General features: G+C 40.3%; 2 protein-coding genes across 4 annotated transcripts in view; one reads left to right on the top strand and one right to left on the bottom strand.

The window, feature by feature from the left end:
* The window catches only part of Atg16 (Autophagy-related 16), a 397,790-nt gene that overhangs the window by 213,007 nt on the left and 158,377 nt on the right, over nt 1-26,406 (top strand). The window lies entirely within an intron of this gene.
* The window catches only part of neo (ZP and PAN domain-containing protein neyo), a 192,235-nt gene that overhangs the window by 70,177 nt on the left and 95,652 nt on the right, over nt 1-26,406 (bottom strand). Inside the window, exons 1-2 of one of the 2 annotated variants that reach the window (XM_034328168.2) lie at nt 3,712-4,001; nt 2,298-2,692 (exon numbers count right to left, since the gene is read on the bottom strand). In XM_034328168.2, coding sequence (XP_034184059.1) covers nt 2,298-2,661 — 364 coding nt within the window. In that variant the 5' untranslated portion in view covers nt 2,662-2,692; nt 3,712-4,001. Of the gene's footprint in view, nt 1-2,297; nt 2,693-3,711; nt 4,002-26,406 lie in introns of those variants that run through there. The other variant, XM_034328169.2, reaches the window with a different exon arrangement.

Genomic DNA, 26,406 nt, shown 5'->3' with positions numbered 1-26,406 from the left:
GTTTCGTCGATCGCGCCACTTCATAGGTTAATGCACTCTGCAGACGCGGTTTAATGGGAACCGTAAGCAACTTTGCAGCAAATTGTATTTTTAACGAACCCAGCCAACTACTACCGATCAAACTTTCCGCTACTGCTTTACTGTTAATCCCCCTCTTTAATCGAATTTCATGAAGTTTCGAGTAGATATTACGAAATTTTGAATGTTAGCTGTATTGGAGGACTAGAGAAACTTCGATTTCAACTGACGCGTACAAATTTTGAATATTCAAGTACTTCAACTGTTCAAATTTTAGATTTTGCTAAATACTTTTTTATTCTTCGAATATTTGACTTCTCTGAACGCTCAAATTTCGAATACCTGAATACTCGAAGCACTCATATTTCGAATATTCTTATCTCTAAGAAGAGATTTGTATTAAATGATTCCAGATTTCAAGAGGACACCCTATCTCGTGATATTTTCTTTTTCTAAGTGGAAAATGCGATTTCCGCGTGAAAACGTGCCTTATGAAATAAATTTGATCGGTAAAGAGGTTCCTCCAGTCTGAAGCATGAAGCTACGTGGACTCGCAATCATCTTAACGCGATATCTGTCCTCGGCTCGTCTCGATCTTATTTAAATTCTCGCAAAGTACGAAACGGCGTTCGCGTCTCGAGACGCGGTTGATTTTTCTACAAAACATCCCGACGAAATATCGAGAGCCAAGCGAAAGAGATTTGTCAAGTGCTCCTCGACCTACTATTTCCGTCCCCGGCTTCAATCGAAGACAGTTTTAACCCATCTCATGGACGAATATCGCACCTGGATTACGTGTTAAACTTTCATCGATGCTGTCGTTCATTTTCACGCTCTTTCAACCTCTTTTGTTCTTTTTTTTTTTTTATTGTTACTCTCACCGCGCGAGGATTTCAAAAAAACGAAAGAAAATAAAATGTCGATCTACCAAAGGAAACGTGAAAACACCCAAAGCATTGTTTCCGTAATTATCGTCAAAATCGGAGCTGGAAAAAATTCGTGCAGTGATCTCCTGTCGAACATTTCTGTCTTTTTGATGGATTATAGGAAATACGTGTGAAAATCCATGCAGATAGAGGGAAAATTTCGAATCAAGTTTGTAAAATTATTCGAATATTTGAAATTTTTCTATTTTAACAATTGAACGCAAAATAAATGATCGTATTATTCATTAACAATCGTGAATCATGTTCAGAAGTGGCAAAGTATTTGAAGAAAACAGCTTTTCGGTGTTGGGCCTCGGTTTGAAAACTCGTGAATTTTTTCACAGCACCCAAAATCGATACGCGGGATATTGCGATTCTATCGGCAAACACGGATTACGCTACGCCTCCTCGTATAATCCACGAAATGGACGATTAATAACGATCGAATATACGTACACGTTGTACGGATAACATACGAACCGTAGTATTCAAACTCATAACACGGTCCAATCGAACGATCACTAAATATTTAGATAGTCTCGTTCGATTGACGAGATCTCCTATTTTTCTCCTTTTTTTTAGCCAGTTATTATCAAAATTGTATCAATAGAGATCGTGAACGTGGTCTCTAATTTGCAGTTATTACAACTAATTACTCGTATAGATCAAATAATTAATAAAAGCATTAAACAGCCAACAAATAGAAAAAAATAATTTCTATCAAAATTATGCTTTCAATAAATTAACTCTAGTAAATTTAAAAATTTCGGTCACAATTGAGCCAAAAAGAATTACCTAATTAAATTATTGGATAGACGTAAAGGAAAAATAATTTTCTAAGAGAAATGAGTTTAGCTGGTCAATGCAGGTCTACGGGCAGCGAAAGGGTTAAACGGTACCCGTCTCCGTCATCGATGCGTTCCACATTGTCCCCGACCTCGAAATTCCTCGACCTCTTTCACAAGACTGACCGACCGAACGGGCAGCTACGTCCGTCGTCCGAATATTGTATCGAACCCGTTACGCCTTCAGTCAGGCGACTCACGTGCTGCATAAAGCGGCTACGTCTGGCTCGTACAAACGACACGCGTCCATTTTATCCATCGTACCCATGACCGTTTAATCATTCCGCGGAACTGTTTGCACGCTTCACAGAATTTCCTTATTCGTCTATTGAGCCATACATATATGTAGGATGCGAAAAGGATGGCACCGTTTCAGCGTCGGCTAACCGATCTAACCGATCTACCATGGTACCTATTCTGATCCGTCGCGGAGGACGTTTTCGAAGCAGGATATCGGTTGTCCATCGTGCCAGGATCAAGCGCGAATACGATAACGATTCAATCTTACCTGGGTTGCTGTCGGCGTTCGAGCTGAAGAGCACGCACAGTCCCGTCTCGTAGTTGACCGCCTGGCAGGAGTCGTTCGTCTGACAGGTCTCCAGGCAATCGGTGAGCATCAGCGTACCCGGAATCGACTCGAGCATGTTCGTGGGCGCGCTGTACACGTAACCGGTCACCAGCTCGAAACCGACCATATCTTGGTCACACTCGTCGGAACCGGCGGATGGCCCCGTGTAATCCGGCCCAGAAAGTCCCGAGGGGACCGCGGAAGGGACCGGCTGGTCAGCACCGTGCGTCGACTCTGCGCCCGCCACGCGACCATACCTCGCGATCGCCTGCAGCAACAGGAACGTCGTGATGAATCTTGTCATCGTGTCGCTCCACCTGTCTCTCTACGTTTATCTGTAAGCAGGAAATACAGAGGATTTATTATTTTCCAGGTCTGACTGAATGAATTATTTATTTGTTTAAAAATTCTTTGATGAGGTCTCAATTTTGGAGAAATTAGTATTTTTTTATTTTAACACGAAATTATGTAAAATGTTTGGTATTTGATAAGTTCGTCCTTGTTTTCTTCATATCAAGAAGTTAATATTTCTTTCAATTGCTTTTCACCAAAGACTAATTTAATCCAAATCTTGTAATTTATAACATAACACTGAAAATATTTATTTCACTCTATCAAAATTAAATGAAATGACGGATACACGTAGATATTTACGTCTCGTGATATCTTATAGACAGCTAAAGGACCCCGTAAACTAAGAAATTGGAGATTCACCGTTATAAGTTATGCAGTAACTGTAAATTTAAGAATACACTCCGTTAACTAGGAAGAGATAACATTGATTGTTTCTGAGGAGCCGTTCACTGTTACTTTATCTACAAACAGTATCTTCAATTTTAAACAACTTTCAACTACAATAAAATCGAACAGTCAATAAATTGAAGAATTTCCACAGAAAAACCATCGAAATTTATCAACGTTCATAATTATACACTTGAAACTCCGATACAAAAATTCCATCGAAACGAACGAAACAATTTTTCCACCTTTATATTTTAACATAAAATCAAACACAGGAGGCCTTTTCACGGTAGAGTTTTTTCAACTCTCGTCAAACGATTATTTTTGTTTCGAATAAAAGCTACGAGAAAACAGGGAACGAACAAACACGAACGGTGCTCCTGCGCAGTTCTCTCCTCCAACGCGTTGTTTTCCACCGCGTGAAACTAAATAACAACCGGGGTGCAGTTTTGACGTTATCCACCGAACAGGTACAAAAGCGTCGGCAAAAGTTGAAGTGTGACCGGACCGCACGAATTCCATCCGTACTCGATAAAATACAACGAACAATTTATTCTCCGTGCAGAGACAACACACTCGGCGATGCACCTGAGCGGACGGGAAGGATCCTTACCTGTTGAAATTCTTAAGCACCGAACGTTGTTACCACCGAGAAGATCGCGCAAAGTTTCGTTCCTCGCGAGTCCCAGGCAAAGAACGAGCCGGTCACCACAGTTGAAAAAAAAAAATATCAAAAAAAAGAAAAAAATAAAACGAACGTTTCGCACTGGGTTCACCGAGGGATCACAGTTGACGAATCGCGGTCCCGAGCACGTGTAACCACTTCGAAAATCGGCGACGATTTGCAATGATAATACGGACCTCGCGAGCACCGCGCTGCAGGGTATAACGACGTCGACCGGCTGGCTCTTAGGCACTGGGTACACCTGGCTGAACCGCGGCGCACGACTCTTCCTCGACCGAACGGTAGAACCGAGGAAGGGGAGGGGGGCACTGGGACCGCTGCCGACTAAGGAGGACAGAACGGTACGCACAATTCGATCGCAGGTACGTCACCATTGAAAACAAGCGAACCATCTTTTCTTTCTTTCTTTCACGAGTGTCGATCACCTCCAGCCGAATTCTTCGAGCATTTCGACGTACCCGGGTACCCCCACTCCGTCCGTTGCGGGCAGACCTGGATCTCGTTCACGTATGCCCGCTCGATCGGTTGAAATTCTATTCCTGAGTCGAATGGGGGGCAATGGTTTTTCGGTACCCCACCTCGTGACGTAACCTTGCCGCTGGGACGCCCACGAAATTTATGCGGCCCACGGGACGTCGAACCTGCCGCGGAGGTGTACCTGCTCCTCGTTAAATACCTCAATGGAGCGGTTTTGACAGGGAAAATGATGATGGTTTTTAAGTGGACGTGTTATTTTTTTGGAGATTCTTTGTGATTTATTGGTTTTCGATGTTGAGATAGTGGTCCTCTGTTGGGTGACTGTTGAAAAGTAGTGGTAGCTTTTACGGAAATTTGTCTTCTAGTAGAGATTTTAATTTGATATTCTGAATTGGTAGATATATTATAACACATTATAACGTGTGTCCCGAGTAAACGAAATCGCACGATGTTTACTTCAATCCCGGCAGAGACGTCGCGGAGCGACTCGGCCCGACTTACACAAATACATCGTATTTATTTCCATCGCAATGTCACAATAATTTTCTAATATGTTTCCTCTATTTAATCCCAAAATCTCAAAATGGAATGTTAAAAATACCCAGGGAAATAATAAACTCAAGAATGACAATTTTTATACCATTTGGAACTGTTTCAGTGATACTTAGAAAAGGGTTAAAAGTTCCAAATTCTATTCCACATATTCCGCGTGTTTCTGTGCGAAGAATTCTTTCGTAAAGCTAGAAGGTATGTACAGAACGCACTAACGGTAAGGATAATCGAACGGAGCACATTGCCAGACCACGCATCAGATTGCGGGCACAAGAAACGGAGGTAATTAGGTTCTTTACGCCACAGTAATTCCGTTTCCTTTCCTCTTTCTAATTATACGTCAGAATTATTGTATATATCATCACACTTAATTTAACCCTTACGACCCAATCTTCCATCGCAAACTTTGTTCCTTATTTAACAATACTTTTTTTTAATTAGTCATTTTTTGAATATTTCATTATTTATCTTGTACCCAGGACCGCATTAAAATTTCTGGGACTTTTGAGGAGCTCCTTGGTTGACAAACTTGGGTAAAAAATTGAAATTTATTTTAAATAAAATTGCATAACATTTAGTCCAATATTTTGTGACATAATATAGGGGAAGGCTGGTTGTACCAAATAAAAATTGAATTTTGCCCCCGAAAGGCAAGTTACACGCAACTGTTCTGGTATTCAGCATCTACCGGTTCACCCAGTGCCCTAAGAACTTTCAACAAATGATGCGTGCCGGGTAAACAATAATTACCTGGCGATCTAGAAAACGGAGCGGATGATAAGAGTGCAACGGGGACGTCGTAACCGGGGTAGGGAAGAGGAAAAGGAAGAGATCCCAAAGAGAGCAAAATCGGGTGCACGTGTGAACAGTGCGACCTAAGCGGGCGTCGGTGTTCCATCCGACGTATATATACACACTTGGCCGATTCACGCGATGCTTAGACGCTGTTCGACTCGTGGAACGAAACGAAGGTGTACTAGAAAGAAAGGGAAAGAAGAAGGAAAAGAGAGAGAGACTTCGTAGCACTCGTACCAGGTGCCTATACCATCTCGTCACCATGCTGGAATAACGGTGCCTGGATGTCTCATCGGGTTCAATCGCAATCGGCAATCTTCCGCCGCGGAATTTCGCTAGGAAACGACCATTTTGTCGTCTTGCCTCGTCTTCGTCGATTTACGATCCGGCCGCTATTCGTCCGCCCTTGGAGTACTGATCGACCCAATAGCCCCCTAAGCCTTGTCGTTTCATCCACCGATGCGTGTCTTACCGACTCGTTTTCTAATAAACCCACGCAACCCATGATCCCGATGCGATCGTTTCATTTTATGCAAGGTATTAAGACGTATCACGATGGTTCGTTCGATTTCGACGGAATCGGAATCGGAATCGGCCGAACGCACCGATGTCAAAATAGTACATACCCTTCCTTGAAACAATGGATATTGATCGAATTCGATGTTTAACGATGATCGTTCGGTTGAATTGTTTCGAATCGAACACAAAAATTATACTACGAACTATTTGATGCCCTGTAAATTGGTTACGGTCATTGAACATTGTTACACGGTTTTAATAGCTTCTGCATTTGTAACTAATCGATACGATTCATACATAATTAGCCGGATTACATAACGTTTTATACTCTATGATTACACCAACCAGTTCAGTCACTGCCTCGATCCTGACTAACTAGTTAAACTGGTATCGATTTAAATATTCAGGAAAGATTACAATGTTATTGAAAGTGAATCGTTTTTCTATGTATATTTCCTTTTTTTAGATTATAGTTGGATTTTATTGGTTTGTGTATTTCTAGAATTCTGTTGAATGGGTTCTTGGCATCCTTAATTTTATGTTCGTTAGCGATAGGTATTTGTTATTTTGTTGCAGATTTTCAGTTATTTAAATTTAGAATTATTTTCATAATTATTTGGAGTCGATGATACTTGAAAATTTTGAAAAATTTAATAGACTTGATATTAATGAAGGCCTAATTATTAATATTTTAATATGTCTGGCTACAAATGTCTATTTCTAAAATGTCTACATCTACTTAGAAAATAGAAAATTTCGAGCATAGAAAATCTATTTATTTATCACAAGATTCAGACTGCTCATAAACGTCAAGTAACAGTAATGTCCCAATTATTACAACATTCTATATCCAATGTAATTCCATGTGATTGCTAGCCCATTACTAATGCTCATACTAATGTTGTTTATGTCAGAGTCCTATTTCACAGTGTTCGAATTCTGGTATCAAAGCGAGCAAATAAGATACCGTAATGATAGTTGAGCATGTAACGAGGTTACTAGCGACAGACCAATTGATATTCGTACGTGTAGCTAATACGATTGGATTATTTTAGTGGCCGCAAAACAGACAGTGTATCGACAAGTGGCCACCACGTTGTCTTGTACTAACTGAATCGAATAGACTGCAATTCCGGGTGGAAGTGGTACTGTTAGATTCTATTTATGTCTTTGGAGTAGGCCAATTAAAAACCTTTATCAACGGTGTATTAGTTAATCACCGTGTTAATTGATGAATTTTAAAAATTTCAATATAATTGTAAGCTTTCTCTTGCTATTAGATTTTTTGAAGAACATTTTACATACACTATTGATTAGAAATTTGTATAGACGTCAGTTAATTAATATAATTAATTATTAATGTAGTTAGTATTAGGTTAATATTTGAGTTCTCTTGTTAGAAAATTTCTTCAAAGAAGAATGAAAATAATAAATCACAGAATAAACGATCAGCAAAGACAGTTAAAGCAGACAGTGAAACGTAACATTGTCTGGAATCACAGATTCTCCTAGTCACTTTCTGTAAATTTACTTCTCCTGGTTGTACTGTTAATACTCTTCAAACCTGTTTAGTTTTATGGCATCAATTACGATTCGATGAACCGACGCTATTGCTTGCTGAAGTGTCGCGTTTCTCTACCAACAGTATACTGTATATCTTCATCTCTGATAGGATTAACATAATTCCACAAAGACGTACAAAAAGAATCCTTAAAATATTAGTTCAGCGATACAGTAAAATCCTTCTTTAATTACCAAATTTATTCCAAGGCTGATGATGTTATGATGGCAATTATGCACCGATCACCGATCAAGTGTCATATTCTTTTCCAAGATTTGCATAATTTCATCAGGACATAAGAGAATTATAAAAAATATCGTACTACCGAAATAACAAAATCCCTTGTTAATTACTAGATTCATTTCAAGCTCCCATGGCACTAATTAACCGATCCTCTCGCTATATTGCCGTTTTTTCAACAGAAGCCTAATCTGAGGCGATAATCTATGAAGCGAAATTTCGTATTGGAAGTGACTCGAATACCTGAATACACATTGAATCGCATCTATCGGTTCATTCATGAACGCGGGATCAAAGGAAGTCTGAGCGGTGGCCGTTTAAGTGTCGTAATATTTTTGCCAGCAGGACAGCCGGAGAAATTGACCTTAAGGCCTGGGACGAGCGTGAAAGGAGGACAATTCACGTGAACAAGTGGCCGCAAGAAGGTTGCTGAACGGGGATAAAAGTTTCACGAGGGATCGGCAAAGAAGTCACGAAGTAACTTTGTTTCTCGGTATCCGTAGACGGGCTCGGATGATAAGGTTCAGCAATTTAGCGTCGACTTAGAGGAGGAGGCGAAATCTGTTCTCTCTGTTTCCTTTTCTTTCTTCCTTTCGCGCGGTGTTTAAGTGGTACGAATTAAATCAGCATGGAAGCATTTCCTTACGATGCGACTCGTAACATCCATAAATTTCGCGAGATCGTAGAGGCGAGCGTACATCGCGGACAAGGCATACAACCACACTCTTTATAACCTTCTGCATAACTTTGAGAATCCGCTTGACCGAGAACCAGTATCGAGAACGGCCTTACGCCGTTATGCGATAAGTCGCGTGCCCGTTAAACGTTCGCACCATTCGATTCGTACGTTTCGTTTGTTGTACACCAATGGAATCGCGTGGTGTTACCTTATGCGCGAACCAGTAAATTAAGCAACAAGAAACGGCAAATTATATGCCGACTGTTCAGTTACACGACACGTGACCGCGAACAGCTGACCTCTGAGAACGTTATTAACTCTGGAATTAATTTCATAATTAGCAAGTTGAATTCCGCGGAGGTCATTTGAGAGCAGAACTGAAATATGCTCCTATTGTCGCATATGAAAAAAAGAGGCATTTCATAAGGCTTATGAAATTTCATAAAGTTCATCAACTACTAAGGTGTAATTGGTGCCATAATACAGAGAGGAGTAAGACTTAGAAACTAAATTGGGCCCGCCATCCAAAGGTTAATTAATGATACTATATTTTACCCCATCTTCTCTACTTGAAAGCCTAACATCAGCATTCTGTCGTTAAAAGAAGTAAATCTTCCAAAAGTAGCGCAATGATTTGATCTTATCTACATGAAACTGTACTTCTTCTTTTCAAAGTATCCATAAACTACTCGAAACTCTACTTGTAACATACTCGAATCCCATTTTTATCAATAAACGACGAGCATATCAGAGTGGACCATCCAGGAAAGTCCGTTTCCTTTCCTCTCCGGAAAGTAGGTACAGTTAGATTCGAACGTAACATTTCCATCATTAGTCTCATCAGCCCGAAGAATATTTCGACATATTCCTCTTTCAGGAGTAATTACGACTCCCTGTTCACTGTAGCGTGTTTCGTCCCGTTATACCCGACATTGAAAAACGCTGACCATTTCGTCGTTCTTTCCACAATATTTTTCAACAAACGAAGGGAATGTTCGTTAGCTCCGAGTAGATGAGTAGATAAGAAAGGAAACAGGATACGTGTTCCGGCACCCAATTATCATTAGACTTCATATCTTGGTACCACGAATCCCGAATCGTTTCGACTTGAAAACATTAATTAGCGTCTCGGGAGATGCACCCTATCCTTTGTGTACCGATAAATCGTCCCTTTCTAGGAAATATCATCTCTCTTCTGAAGCGGTCGGAAGAGTAGCAAGGCTGGTTACGTAATTATTCGACGGTGATGACGCGTGAACGCGATGGAAATGGTCGTTTTGAAAGGAATACGAGAAGGCGGCCTTTAAAGCCGTTGCGTCGGCATATATCGGCACCACCGGTTTTCTAGTCCGCCGCTGTTGATCGGCGATCGTCGCGGAATCGAGCCGAGGAGCGTCCGTTAATGGTACGTTCCGCGCGGGTTCGACGCGCTCCGTGCGTCGACCAGGAAAATGCGAAGAGTCGGATAACCAGGAAACTGGTTTATGCGTGGTTACGCTCCGCGCCTCTAAGTGGCTACCCACTACCATCTATAGATGGGTACACGTTCACGGATACTGTTAAGAGAAAGAGAGACCAGAGAATACAACAGAGAGTGGAGACGGTAAGAGAGGATTGGCTGGAACGAAATAAAGCTCTGGGACTGAACGGCGTTAGATGGAACGGTGGCGAACGATAGGGTTCACGAGCGAAGGAGTTAGCTGTTACCTTGGCGTTGCACGTAGGCTAGGATCACGAACGCGTCAAGGTGGCGGGTTGATTGAGCCCGGTGGATGAAGTTCAAGGAAAATGGTGTATAGAATTTCGAGAAGAGGCTATTTGCTTGCACACGATCCACCTGTATTTTGCAATCATCCGTCCTCGCTGCTGATGGATTCGCCGGGGAAGAAGGATGAGCGGTTGGCACAGGGGTGGATAAAGCGTGCCAAAGTAATGCGGTAATTAAACTTTGCTCGTATTACATCGCTCGTGTCCCCGTCTATGCCTCGAGCCACCATCCACCAGCAGAATGTGTCGCGGAGAGATTGATAGCGGTCCCAGCTCAACCTCGTACTCTCCATCCCTGGACTTCTCCTCTCTGTCTCTCCACTTGATCCACCGTCGCCGCGAAGCAAGCACTATTTCGTTTGCCCCGCTACCACTGTGTGTCGTAGCTTTTCTGCTTTTACTGTCTCGCGAGGAACCAGCGGCTGTTATCGGGGACGGTACCAGCAGAGGTGGCGTGTTGCGACTCGTGCGTTTAATCGCGATAACAGATCTTGTCACCGGGACCAGGGAGCGGCATTACGATCCGTAAGCTCGACTCTCTATCGGCCAACTGAGAACGCTTTATTTGCATAGAGGTTAGAGCGCGGACCTAGCCACTGACTTCTCATAAACTTCTTTATTTTTCGATCCTCATCCCCGTCACCAGCGCCGCGCTGACTCTAGATCCGATACGTGTGGATCGTGTACTCGCTATCATTGGATAAGTCTTCTTCGATATCAGCAAATAGAGTTTGGATGATGTGAAACGCAATATAAAAGATTTCGTTTCGATTTCGTTTTCAATTTCGTGAAAATTGCAGATATCATGAACGAAAAGGGGTTAATTTGCAATAGTATCACAGAGTGAACTGGTAAAAAATAATTGTAATAGCAATGGCGATGAAAGAGAGCAAGTCCGTACAAGGTCGTGGGACGGTGTGGTGTCGGGCAGGTTAACCGCGTATAATGGTACTACCGCTCTTTGATTGTCATTACCGTTGTTTTCCGCGTTCATCAGCTTCATGGCTGGCGCGAACTCCGCGTGGGTTTGCCGCGCGGTAGCCGATAGCTGCTCCAAGAAAACGTTGATCGCGGATAAAGGCCCCGGTGGAAACAATATAGCCCAAGTCCTTTTACGTGCTCGTTCGTTCGGCTGAAAATCCCTTCCTGTTCACCCACGACGTTTCAAACGGTTATTCTGCCGTCCCGTTTCGCGAAATCGCAGCAAGAACGTAATTAAAGGGTATACTACGTGGAAGAAAAGCCGCGTTGTATGAAGAAAGGAACGATGGAAGAGGGAACGGTGGCAATTAACTCACCTCCGGTACAATCGATAACCTCGACGAAAACTTACAGAAGGTTCGTCGAACGTAAATCTCGTCGAGAAACGACGACAACCACCGCCATCATCCCGTACTCTACCTACAACTGGTAGCACTTTCTCGATCGTGCAGAATCTACGTTCCCTACGCTCAATTTACCAAACCGAGTCACCGTTCCCCATCCTTCAGTTAAGCACTGAACGTTCCCGGGGAATCTCGAACCCCTTCTTCGTCCTCCACGTCCTCTAGCTTAGCCTCCTTCGAAACTTTTCCACCGCTCGTGTCGCCAGGATGAGAGTAAAAGTTGCGCTCCCTGTGGAAATCTTATTGCTACGAGATCCTTCTGCTTATAACTAAGACCGAGTCGCTTAACTTGTCGGCTACTCGTAAACTGCTCGTTGCACGGACAAATTCTTTTAATCAAAAGTTACAGCACGATGCACTGCCACGTTTGTGTACTTATCAAGGAAACGTACCGGCGATTTGGGGCTACTTTGTTATTCTTATAGAAAAAATTGTTTTTTGAAGCTTCGTGTAGGTTTAAAGTTAGTTGAATAATTCTATTATTGAATTTTCGATTCTGATTTAATTTTACACTGTTCCTTTAAATCAAAATTTATGACATAAAAATAATGCAAAATGGCACTTATGGTATATCAATTTAAAGCTTATGATTTAACAAAAATAATTATATAAAGGCTTCATCAATATCCTTGATACAAAATGGCTGAATTTTCCCTGAAACATTAGCTACTCTCTAATGATTAATAGGTAATAATTGTAGGTTGTAAATTACTTAATTCATAGTTCATTCCACTAAAGTATTACGATAAGACGTTTATGTAGATATCTTCATTAAGTCTTAAGCTATAAATTAAAACACCATAAGTGATATTTTGCGGTACTTTTATGTCATGAAATCGTGTCAGACTTTATGTGCCTCGAAATTAGATATGCAGCAGCCTAATGTGTTAAACTGTTACAGTATCAACCTGATAAATATGGATGATCCTTTTTTTCTTCTTTATACGCAACTCTATTGTGAAAATTACGAGGAACACCGTGTGTGTGGGAGCATTCCGCGAGGTGTAAAGTGGACGTGTTACCTTCTCACGCAACCAAATTCCAATCTCAGTTTATAGCGACCGAGCGGAACAGGTTTCTTCGTTGACCCTATTCTTCTTAATGTCCGTGTCTTTTAAAATTCGCCGGCAAGATGGCCACGCGTTATGCAAATGATTCCGCGAATGATGTAATGGCGCGATTTTGCAACCGTGTCGTTCACTTCCTGACAACACGTTTCTTCAATCCCTCACAATTTTTTAAAAATTAAACTAAAAAATTTCAATTGTACGCTACAATTTTAGAGAAAATAATTCAAAAATTCTGGAACATGGAATAAACTTGATGATAAACTCAAAGCCATCGATTCTTCCTATTTGCATACCAACTTCAAACGGAAAATCGACTTTTCATGGGTGATTTTAAATATAAATTAATCGTTATAAAAGTATCGAAGCCTCTCATTGAACATACATTCTGAAGCAGAAAGGGGTTGTGTATATTTATTAAAAATCGTTATCGTTGGATATATTTAGTGGCAACAAATTTCCAAGTTATTCATACGCGTGTATGAAAATTCTCTGATAATCGAAACTCGTCCAAAGAAGAGTTAGATTGAAATTAAAATGAACGAGTAAAAAGCGCGCGAGAGTCAAAGCGATCCAGCCTGCTGTTTTCTCATATCACCGATCATAATTGAACTTTGTTTTAATAAGCCGCATCAGTTTAATTACAGAGGGGCGCAAAAATGATCCTCCCAGCACGCGTACACAATTTCAGCCGGATAATATCGTAGCTGAACGAGTGATAGGTGACACGTCCCCCGTAGTTGTACGTCAAATTGGCGCACCGGTAATAAGTGAATAATAATGCGCCAACGTGAAAAGCTCTATTAGCGTTGTTAATGTATATCCTCGCACAGACACAGATCAGTCCCTTTGATCGTGCAACATTCATTCAACGTTCCGGCTAATGGAAAATTGTTGGTTAGAATGCAATGAATATCCATGATAGATACTGACAATCGATAAAAGTTGCTGGATATTATTGATGGGAATATGTAATCTACTTTTGCAATTGGTGAAATTAAAATTAAAAATGATATAGTCTGCTATTTTGAAGAATTATTCAACAGGGTGGAGGAAAAAAAAATTTGTATGAAAATATTTTAATAGTGAGGGAAATGAAACGAAATTTAAATTCAATCTATACGATTTCCACTAACATTAGAAAATCATTAATTATTGCTTAAATTGACATAAGTCCAGGCCTCTCATTTTAATTTCACAACCATAAATGCCTCGTACTTTGTCAAGGGTTGAAGCATACTACATAATTCTTTATGCCAAACAGGAGCATGCAATATTCTTCTTTTTCTTTTTACGCGGTGAGAAAGAACATTGACGAAGCAGCTATTTGCCGTACAAATATCTCCGTATAATTTTGCGCGATGATAGTCGTTTCGGCGATGTCACGCGGAAGTAAATCCGGCTGTGTTTGCTCGTCTGCATAAACCGCAAACAGCAGTTTTTCTCCCTTACGAATTTCCAAGGGTTTCCCGACGCGTTCCCGTGTTTTCCTCCTCCTCTAATGAACATTTCGGTTCCGTTTACGCGAAATTTGTTTCTTTCGCTTGGCAGACTTTGCGTTTGAATATTTTATAGAGGACAGTCTGCTTCGCTCTTTTCCTTTTTCACACGATTACTATAGCATCTGTTCATTTTAGTGTGCAGTGAAATATAATTCAATAAAATTCTTAGAAAATTTCTTTTCAACCCACCACGACGGACCATGGAGAATGTTTCAATTTTAATTAAATTTTGTATTTCATAAAATTTTCAATTTTCTAAATTTTATACTGTTACTTTAAAAATGATTCTTCCAATGTATGAAAATCTCATAGATCAGTATTGTTAATGGATCTGAGAACAAATGAGCAGTTTTCTGCATTGTGAAGATCCAGCAAGTGGAAAATGTGTAACAGAACGAATGTTTTCTCCTGGCACAATTCAATTTTCTAAAAAGCACTTTATTCGTGCGTTCATAACGCAGCACGGTGGAAGAGCGTAGAATTCACAGGAAAATGCGATTGTCGCGGTGCAACTTCGAAATGCCCGTTGTAAATTCCGAGTTTGCCGTTATTTTCCTTAACGCGGTTACTTCCGTTCTCAGGGAAGGGACGGTCTCGCCCAGACAGAGAGAAATTTCAGCCGAAACCAGGGTGAAATCTCTCGGTAGGAAATCGTATATCTTCGTTCGTCCAGCCTTCGAAATTCCCACGGGCATGCCCATTATCGCTTACGATAATTGAAGCCTCGAAAGAGATGAGAATTTACGCGAGTTACTTGAATCGATCGTTTCGAACTCTACACTTCAGCCAAGATGCTTCCGAGAATCGAAAGACAGAATAAGATGCGCCACTTTTTATGGGTCGAAAACGATCTCTGTACCGTTACCTCGCTTCGAACGTGACATTCTCATCGAATGAATCGTGTAAAAAATTAATGCAGACACCGAACGAATCGTTACGGCCTACGTAGAACGGTTTCAGCTTTGAATTTCTATTAGCAAACAATGCGTAGAATGTCCCATTTAGTTTAATTGCTATAAATATTCAGGATTCGCAACTGAAATATTCAATGCTGGAAATTTATGGGCGACGCTCAAAACGATCTCATTTGCTTCGATGCTCGTTTCTGCCGGTTTTAATGAATGAATCGCATTGCAACGGTTATCGTTTTGCAATGTATCCAGGAGCATCCTTTTCGAGGAAATTAATATTGAAAATTTGCCCAACCAATGTATGGACAATACGATTGTCTCCGTGGGTCGTTATATAAATTACTATTGTCTTTGAATGAAATGAACGTTGGGTAATGGTCAACCCTCGAACGGCGGACTATGGAGAGAGAGCCAATTTTAATTTAATTTTCTACAGCACATTATTTTCATTATCTAAAATTTACACTGTTGTTTGAAAATTATTCTCTCGATAATTTGGAAATTGGTGATTTTATGGTTTTGATCCTGAAAGCCCCCCAAGTATAATAATCTCCTCTCTGGTACAAAAAGAAATATAATTAAGAAATTATCATTTTTTAATTTCGATAGTAAAAAATAAAATTTTCACTATTGGAGAAAATGAAATTTCAATTATACCTTAATTAATTAACTTAATCACGGTGATTATTGAGAAATAATTTCAACGAGCTTGTAGTCTGTTCGACTTTTCAAGGTATAGCAATCTTGAATCAACAACGAGCCATACACGAGGTGCATACTCATTGATAAGCAATCGAAGAATTTGCGATAATCCAATTTACGAGACGGTCCGATTAAACGGACAAGATAGAACACGAAAGGATTGAGGTAGGAATCGGCCGTACAAGGGATCGCCAAGCACTGATGGTAGTGTTATGGTATTCGAAGCACGTGTGTTCACCGCATCAGCATTGCGACCGAGACATTTTTATCGCGTTCGCTATCTCGACTGTACCCGCTTTCCTCGTAATCTCTTATCATAATTCAAATTTCATCAACCGGGAATAGGGGCGTCCCGTGGGGTAACTTAGCGACGTGCAATGCTGTAGATAACCATGACGCACGAACAGCCGTCGATCTTCGCGTGCGTAAAAATGAAGACCGAAGATGGTAGAAAATTCATAAATATTGGGGTTCTTTTAATTTAACAAAAATACTATTCTATGAATTTTTTAAAATTGTATGATATCCTACAAGTACAGATTTCCATTTTATAGAAAATTATTAATAACCACTTTATTTATTATTTTTCTTAATAAATGTTCAATTTTCAATAAAGTATTTGAATAAAAATTTTGGAATTAAAAAGATTAAATCTGAATGATAAATCACCATTCATTGCCTTCGGTTTGTCAAACCTGGTATGCGGACACAATCGACCCTATCTCCCACAAGGGTTAAACGCTTCCCAGGGGCGATTGTATAGTTGCATGCGTTCGGTTGTTCGTCTTCTTCTACAGCCCATTACTCGTTCGTTAAGGAAGAAAAAGAAGGTAGAAGCGCGTGTGTCGTTAGTCGGGTCATAACGATCAGTCAACGAGACGCAAGCGAGGATCAGTCATAGTTGGCTACTTGGTAGCCACGGTAAACGCGTGTGGGTATCCTTCATTAGCGACAGTCCCGCTGTAAGAGCGGCTAATTACGCGGAGGTAAAAGGCAACGGCGTTACGCACAATATATTAACGCCAGCTAATCGCCGGCATGCTGAATTTTTTTTCCACTGTTAGAAACGAACGCCATTTAAATGTCAAAGTTAAAACCGCATCTCAAATTCATCCTCTCTTAAATGTAACACAGAAATTAGCTTCCTTTTTATTTTAAGGAGGCTCAGTTAGCAAATTTTTTGCTATTGCTTATTTCTTTTGCTACTAAATATTATTTTGCCAAGAGACCCTCGAAGGTTTGAAATCCTCCAGGTCCCAGGAATCTTAATTCGCTCCTAAACTGACTGTTATAATACCTTGCATGGCATCTTAATAGAAAAAAAGGAACATAATTTGTCAGAATAGTTCAAGAAACCCTGATGTTGTAGAACTGAAAATTTTTCCCTTCACCGTATAATTCTCCCGACAGTAATCGTTGTTATTTCCATAAAAAGCACGATCCGGCGAAGACTCCATGGCCATTAACCAAACGACTGGTCTTACGTAATTGTACTCTGTTATTAAGAACCTGAATCATTTGTTCGAACGACATACGGGATATTATTCGAAGAACAAAAATTCCCGTCCGAGCGTAGTAGCCTGGTTAATCGCGAACATCTATTCTCGTTTCCATCGTCGTGGCTCTAGTTTCCAAGGCGATTTTGCAACAGTGTTCGCCGCGTCAAGATTACAGGGAGCTGTCGAAAAGATCTGGCTGGATTTTCATAGCGAGACGCATTTTAAAGGCTCTCGTCGAGGAAATTGATTCGCGACGCACGCTGGTAGAAGGCAGGAAGAACTTACCAGATCGTATTTATGATAATAGTAAACAAGGCAGCCGTCCTCTTCTTAGCCCGTTACTTTCCGCTCGAGAACTCGCGGACGTATCGCGTGAAAGCGTCGTTGAAGCTCGTATTAAAGGACTGCGAATGAAATCACATGCTACAGGAGACCGCTTTACGCGGGCATAAATATGTAAATTTCTAATAATACAGGATATTGGAAGAACTAGTTAAGCTGGCCAGTGATCGTTAAAGAAAACATGCGTGCGTTAGGCGCCGCACGCTGTCGTTCGCTTATGCAGCCGCGAAACGGCCGTTCGAAGCTTCTAAACGCGTGCTGTGAATGTCGCTGCCTCTTCAATTAACGAGCACCGAAATACGTAAAACCTATCAACCGGACTGTAAACTTTCGTTTCTCAGCAAATTGGAGATCTAATGTGCGAATCTTTCAACGTTCTACTAAACGTAAGTGATAGTTAACGTGTTTCACGCCGTGGGGGTGATCGGTTACCGGCATCATAAATTTGATATGCCTACTCGAATAATTCAAAGGAAATGATAGAAAAATATTTAGTGGTCTATCCGAAAATTCGAGCACCCGAACAGTTCGCGTTTCGAGCAGATTCTGAAAATTAATTTTCTTCAACAAGAACATGGTATGGTGCGAGAAAAACCTGTCCTATAAATCCACTTGTTCGATTCGAACCTAATTCAATCACCTTTTTTTATTCAACTCGACGATATCAACGAGATAATCGCATTACGTTGGTGGGCTTATCGCGCATGGGTAATCAAAATTGAATATAAAGATCACGATAAGCATGTCGTGGCTGTTGGCTATGTTAGGGAGGAAATTCATTGGATACGAGATGCAACCAATTGACGCTGTCATTAAGCAGGCATTCAAGCAGTATCGTTGACGATCGTGTAAAAATCAATGTACGCAATCATAGTTTCCGAGGAATACGGGAACGAGGCACGCTCGGGAATCTCGAAACCACCTGTAATAAGGAAGTCGAGCAGATTCACCATCGTTAAATCGATAATACCCCGCGAGACAGCTTTCTAACGGAGTCGACGTGACTCAGAAAAAGTAACGATGCCATACAACGCAACAGATTCATACGTTTATGTTCGAAAGCCTTTAAAAAATTTTTATAATTAATAAACCTTCAAATTATAACACTTTTATAGACTGGAGGTTGCATTGGTTTTGCAAATTTTTAACCCCTTCACTATGGCACTCTCCAATTAAAAATTTGTTACTTTTGAAAGTTATAATATAAATAATTAACGTTTGATTCTTATATCCCAGAACCTACTTTGATTAGCCAGAGGGTTGCAATTGCACCCTATGCAGTTTCAATGCAAAATGCAAAGAGAACACTTTGGCTAAATATTTGTAAAATTTTATTAATTGTTAAGGATAATAAAAATTTTTATTAGCCTTGAGTGTGCTGCACCCCTGTATCCATAAAGAAGGATAAACAGGGCTGTATAATTTAACAACCAATTAAGCGTTCTCACGCATTCGACCCTGAATACAAGTTCACTGACCGAATAAATTTCGGTAAAATTCGAGGATATTCTCAACGAAACAGGAAGCGATTATCCCGCTCCGTCGATAAAAGAACGAGATGGAAGGATCCTAAAAGGATCCTGGTTACCGTGCCGCTAATTAAATCACCATTACCTTGAAACAACCATCAGAAAGGATCATTTGATAGTCAAAATAAAAGCGAGTAAACCGGCTCACGATGAAAACGCAGGGGAGATAATCATCTCCTTATTGAATTAATATGGCCGGTGATGCGATAAAGGTCAAGGTGGCAGTGACGTAGTAATTTAAATAGCCCCACGTATGATGCACTTACATGGTGCATACAGTAAGATACAGTCGGATGGTCGTTCAATGTACCCTGCTGCGAGTAATAGAGACAGATCCCGCAGTGTTCCTCAGAGCGGAAATTATATTTTCACGTCGGCCAACAACGGACCGCCGCGCCGCGCCGCGCCGCGCCGCATCGCGTCGGGTCGTATGTGCACGTGTGTTTCACGCAGGTACGTTCGCACGCTCACGCGTGAATAATCCTCGTTGCCGTTGAAACGACCATGTATCATTCGCGAAAGTTTTACCGCCTCTACCACGGTGACAGATCGACGTGCTTGTGTACGTTTACTTTCAAGACACGCTGTTGTTACTTTCATTTGCGAGGAAAGCGCTATGTTGTACGCGCAGGATGTCTCTGAAAGGATCTACAAAGTGTACGGTCGCGTGCAGCTTAGTTAGCCTGGTCGTGCAACAAAGCAGGCAGGATGATGACCAGTGCTGATTTTCTTGATACTTTGCAGGTGGAGAAAGAAAAAATATCATTAGATTGTTTTTTCGGCTTATCTCGGGAATACTACCACACTATTAGAAAATTTCGGATATCTAATATGGTATCGACACATGCGAGTAACCGCACACCCCCATTAATTACCAAAATATTTTGTTCCAAATCATCGGTATATTAAAGAAAATGGCAAAAAATAAAATTATTCTAATATTTAAGAATTTTCAAGAAATTCCATCAATTCAGAGCACGAGGAACGATTTATCAGAGACGGCTAACTGGATCCTTAATTCCTGGACAAGTTCAACGACATCCGTGATCTAACTTTGAAATTCTTCATTGACTTTTTAACCAGGTGAAATCAATTCCATCATGGTTCATTGCTCGCACGGCTCGTTGGTTCATGGCTACGAATTCTTGGCACATTAGGTGAATCGTAAAAAGCGCGTATCGTTCGAATAGTTTGCGCACGAGGGTATCGAGAGGGTAAAAAGAAGAAACCGGCGTTTTAATGTGATATGTCACGCTAATGGGCACCGCACGCAAGGGATCCACCGTAGCAAAAACCTACCTGTACACGTGGATAACGATTTACCTTTCGTAACCGGCTACTTTTAGTCCCGGGTATAATCCGGCTCTACTTTATATATTCATTGTATTCGCCGGTGTATTCTATTCCGTTCTATTCTATTCCATTTCAGTCCCCGCTCCGTTCTTTGTACGACTGTTCTGGCCATTTTAGGAAATTACGTAACTCACCGGGCGCCATCAGTGTTCTGGTGGATGCAAACGACCAACCGTAACTTCGTTACGCGAAAGATGGCCGCGCAATTCGGTAAGAAAAGTCTTTTTCTCTTTTTTTTCTCTCTCTCCCTCTCTCTCTATCTTTCGTTGAAAACTCTGCGCGATTTCCTTGCCATTGTTCGAGCGTAATTAAGTCAAAAGATCTCGCCCCAAGAAGTTGACTCGTTTCAAACCCACCCTTGTTCGAAAAGAAAAAGCAACGGTTCCTCGTTGAACCTGGCCAGGATTTAAGGCAAGTAATCAGAAGCAAAAGAAAATCAGTGTCTTAGCATGACAATGGCCGAGGATTTGCCGCTAATGGGTTACACGCGAGGCTGACGAATAAAAACTGTCCAGCCCTGCTGAGAATTTCCATAAAACAATACCGTTCCGGTATTAATCAGCTTTTCTTGCCGCCTCGTTCTTATACATCCGCCTTGATTATTCCTCTTTATCAACTAGTCCACACACGAATATTGGATGGAACATTTCAACCGAAGACTCTGAACTTATGTTAGCTCGAGATGGAACGTGTCATATCTCGTATTCTGTTCGAAACCAATTTAAATGTTAAAATCACCGGTATGCACGTAAATGGATTACCCTGCGAACGGACAATAGTGACGGTTTCCGGGGAACAAAGTTTGCTTTCGTTATCGATACGCGAAAATCGTGTTTGCAGCCTGCGTTTTCGTTTCATCTACCGTTTGAAGACAAACGTGGATTTTCATGTCCCTCGATTGTGTCACAATATTTATTTTATTATTATTATTTCAAATTTTTGAAATATTCATCATTTTTATGGTTCAACAATTCTTTTATAGAAAATAAGTTATAATAGTTAATTTTTAACTCTTTGAATTCGTATGTCAAATTCAAAGGGTTAATAATTTTTAATAGTTAATGTTAAAGAAATTCAAATTTCTTGAATTGAAAAATATTAACAATAAAATGTTAATGCTCGAAATTTTGGGCCATCGAATCGTATGGATTCTTAAATTCGTGGAATTCATAAATTCAACAGAAAAACTGAGGACAATAATTGCAGCCATCGCATAAACGAATTCTCGGTTTTTGCTAGCGTTATGGCGACCCATTTTCCGAAAGCAACTCCTCCGTCAGGCGGACATAATTATAGCAAGGTGAAGCAAACGAGGGCACAGGGAGCAACCGTACGTCGGGTTACGTGCCTGATATTCGGCTATAGGTATTTGCCACGGCGCCAGCGAACTCTGCTAAATTAATATTCCCGTAGGTGGTTGAAAATCCTGTCTGTGTGCGTACCGATGTGTAGGCGGCGACCTTCGCAAGCTAGCAGAAGCGCACCACGCCCCGCGAGGCAATATCGCGGCCGTGTATTTTGCAATTACGCGTAAATACGGTTACACAAGATTAGAGAGTGAATTAGCGCATTCAATTAACGTTTACTGCCGCGCCGCGCCGCGCCACGCCGCGTGCCATCGCAGTCTGTACACACCATACACACACCCGGTTGCGCACCTATTTCATGGGATTTTCCCTACACCATGTACCGCCGGGCCGTATCGTTGCCTCTGCAATTCCCCGCGATGTAATATGGTTCTTGTTCGAACTGAGATGTCGGAGTTTGGATAATGATGACGGTTTAACCCTTTGCATACTGGAGCTGCCCCAGGGACCTCAATGCATGTTTTTTGGGGGGGATGTTCAATAATTGTTGGTCGTGTCGTTTTGTTAATCTATCTTGTTTCAAATTCAGAATTTTCTTTTTCACCCCTTTCACTTTGCACTGGTGTAATTTACTTATGTATTGTAATACTTAAGTATATTAATTACCAGTTGCTCTAAAGGTAATTTAGTGTCTATTTTTTTTTAAACAATTCGATATTTTAAAAAATATTTAATTTTGAAATAGATAAATACTTGTTGTTTTTCATTCTTACTTTGGGGGTTTGCTTTGTCGCGTGTAGCAGTGCGATTGACAATTTCAATCTATCTTCTCCAATAAACCTAAAAGCGATTGAATGAAAGAATAAAAGACACGGAAGGATGCTTGTGTCAGCATTTGTGCAGCCACGGTGTTTGCACAAATGTTCAGTGTCAAAAATTCGGTAAACTGCGATCGTCCTAGATCCACCGAAAAAAAGTTGATTGAAATTGGTCAGTACGCTGCAGTGACCCGCCCTTGTTAGTGAAAATTTCATCAAGCGTTGTACCTTCGCGAAATTCACCATGAAGCGTAAATGTTTATTTGCTTTCAATTCCTGTGGTTTGGTATTAACCGTCGAAACAATTTAAGAGAGAACTTGTCCTAATTAAATTGAATTTTGATTCTTAATAGTATATATACTGTTATTATTTAAAGTTGAGTCAAAATTGAGTTAAAGTTAAGTTAAAATTGTATGCAAGTTCATTATTTTAAAATTATAAAATTTAAAAAAAATGATCGCTGAATTTAATGAATTTATCTAAATTATGCCACATGCATAATTGAGATAATTTCTGTTAATTTGAGAACCTTTAACTTAAAATTTCCAGTTTGCCAAATATTCGGCTTAGTCTTTACTATGTATCCTGTTCTATTTTAACCACATATGTGTGTGTGCTATGGGTACCTGTATCGCGTTGATTATGCCAGTTCAATAGACTGGCGCAAGCCTATTCATGAATATTAAATCACTTCTCCCTCTCCATTAATACTATTACAATAGTTGATAATTAACAGCCGATGATACATATCCTATTATTTTTAATTAGATTAACACTTCACTTCAGTGTACCCAAACCATCAAATTTCAATTTCAGAATAATTTTCTCATCCCTTTCAAAAAGTGTCAATAAATATAAGCGTTCCAAAGAGAACCATAGATTACCCTAAAGAACTCCACGACGCTATAAAGATACATAATATCGAATAAGTCAAGATTACGTTATAAAATATCTCCTGGAAAATTTCTTTTCGATACTTCCAGGAACTTTCGAAAACCCTTATCGAGTATATATTTTATAAGCTTCTGAGTTTAATGCAAATGGGGAAGATTTTGACTGTAAAAATTCGACAAATACATATTTATTCCATAGAAAGTCCTACAAAGTCACGTTTGAAGATCTATTAAATTTGCAAATTTGTTATTTATGAAAATTCCATAAATAACAATTTTCACTCGAATTAATAATTTTGTATAATATTTGCCTATCAAAATTTTTCTATAATAAAACTCAGTCAATTTTTAACCAAAATATTCAGAACGGTCAGAAATTTAATTCTTAATCTGATATTATCGTTCGTTATTTTGGTAACGCACGATTGCTCGTTTATAATTATCCTGGAATAATTATTTCGTGTAATGGGGATTCGCCAAGGGTTTCGTACGAGTTCCCCACACGAAATCACAGCTTTCTCTGTGGAACGTGTCGACAACACGAGCCTCGACCAAGGCAACGTCCGAGATTATCCTGGACCAGCCTCGAATGACGCCGGTTTAATCGAGTCGGAGGTAATCTAATTCGTCCTTTAGAGGCAGCAAGGAACGAAACCACCGAGAACCAGCCTAGCCAACCCTCGTTTCCTCTGTTTCCACTTTTTTTTTTCTTTCTCTCTGTGCGACGATTTTCTCGCTCGACGGAATAAAATTAAAGCCGACGCAAGGAAGGACTGGCTACCAAGGATCTAGGGGGGGGGACTAATGTGTCTGTGCACATATGAGAGTTTTAACCTTCTTCCACTTTTTGTCCTGTCTCCTTCACCTCTCTTGCACCTCGTGCATTTAAATTATGAAGGTAAAGCGTCACGATGGTATCAAGAATCCTTCGAAAATTATTTTAGGTTTTTGTTTTCTTTTAATTCTTAAATTTTGGAATCATCTAAAATATTTTAATTCTCTAAATTTGCTCAATTTTCTGAATTCTCTAAACTTTCTAAATCTTTTATACTTTGTAAATTTTCTGCAGCTTCAAAGCTTGCAATTTGAAATTTGAAAATTAACTGATTAGAATTTTCACCCTCGAGTGGGTCATATTCTCTATACGAGAGTCACCGTTCCATCGTTCTTGATACCACCATTTTGTTCCTTCTTTTTACACTAAATACAACGCCTACCCACCGGTTCGCTATTTTCATTATCGTGAACAAGATATGTACTAAGTCAGTGAAACGATATATTTTCAAGTTAATTTATAAGATTTTCAACTTATAAAGCTCATAAGTACTCATAACGCTTTTTCATACAAAAGATATGGATCGAATATTCATTGTTCAGCATTTTACCATGGAGAGGTTAATCGTGCAATAAATCGTGTAATCACGCAACAATATTTCTAAATTGAACGTATGTTCTAACCTGTTACGATGCGAAGCTGTCTCCAGCGATGAAAAACAAGCCCAGGTCACTTTTTCCACATGATTTTCACTTTCATTTTACAAAACAAACACGAAACACTGACAACGACTCGCGAACAATGTGACTAACCCACGTGACGCGACAATATGCGCGCGCAAGTAACGCGATTAACTTCACGCGAGTTCGATATTTTTTATCGATTCAAATCGATCTCACTTGTTCTCGCGAAGCTGACCAAGGGTGGCGTCATTTAGTTTCGTGTAAGCAAACAGTAAAGAGTGTTACTTGTCTAACTCGCGAGTGCAGGTGACAATAGTGATTAGAAGTGGCTCTTGCGACAGCAGACTCTCGAACAATAACAACGGGACGCCGGCTCGCAGCAGATTTATCCATTGCGGTTGAAATCACGCTTTGCCTCTGACATTACGGAAGGGCATGGACCCGTACGGGTAAGTGTAGTTCATGCATATAATCGTACGTGTATTCTTTCACACCCGACGACGTTGTTATGTCGATCATAACCTCCAATGGCAACGTAAACCTGCATTTGTTTAGCAGCTGCTAGCTAAAAACGCGACACAATGAAAATATTGTCGCGGTGAGAAAGTACGGTCGCGTCGTGACTCTTTGTGCCTTTTGGAACGGTTCATTCGTGCGACCGTACTTCGTCACTTGAGAATCTTTCGACGATTTTCATAGAAATTAATATATTAGCATGGAAAGTTGCATCTTATTATTCGATTAACAGAAAATATAATTAAAGAAGGATATTATAAAGTTGTTATCGATCGAATTTCAATTTAATATTTTATTATTACCGTCTTAATTGCCATTGGTGAGTTGAAATTTAGGTTAATGAGTCAAGTATCGAGATTAAGCACCAAGAATAGGTGTTATTCGGTTATGAAATTGGTTAAAAATACTCACAATAGTTTTATATATTGTATCCGAAGTTTCAATGTGACTTTATATAATTCTACAAAAACCCATATCAAACGTGAACCTGTAGACACCGTGAACGCGATCAGGTTAGGATTTAGCGTTAGGCGAAGGTGGTTTTTCATGAAAACGATCGCTGGTGCTCGTCCAGCCATGATTTCTTTGTCCAACGCATTCGTCAATGTCGCGTGGCCAAGTCGCAGAAATTTAACCCACTAGAGAAATGGACGGCTTTGTGGCGTGCTATTCACAGATCGGCTATATCCAAGCTCAAAGCGTCGCCTCTGGAAAGCTTCGATTTGTATTCTTACCGTGTGACCCGCCTTA

Source organism: Osmia lignaria, chromosome 1 (genome assembly GCF_051020975.1).
Source record: "Osmia lignaria lignaria isolate PbOS001 chromosome 1, iyOsmLign1, whole genome shotgun sequence".
In the NCBI taxonomy this organism is placed as follows: Eukaryota; Metazoa; Arthropoda; class Insecta; order Hymenoptera; family Megachilidae; genus Osmia; species Osmia lignaria.
This window is presented reverse-complemented; position numbering and strand designations above follow the sequence as displayed.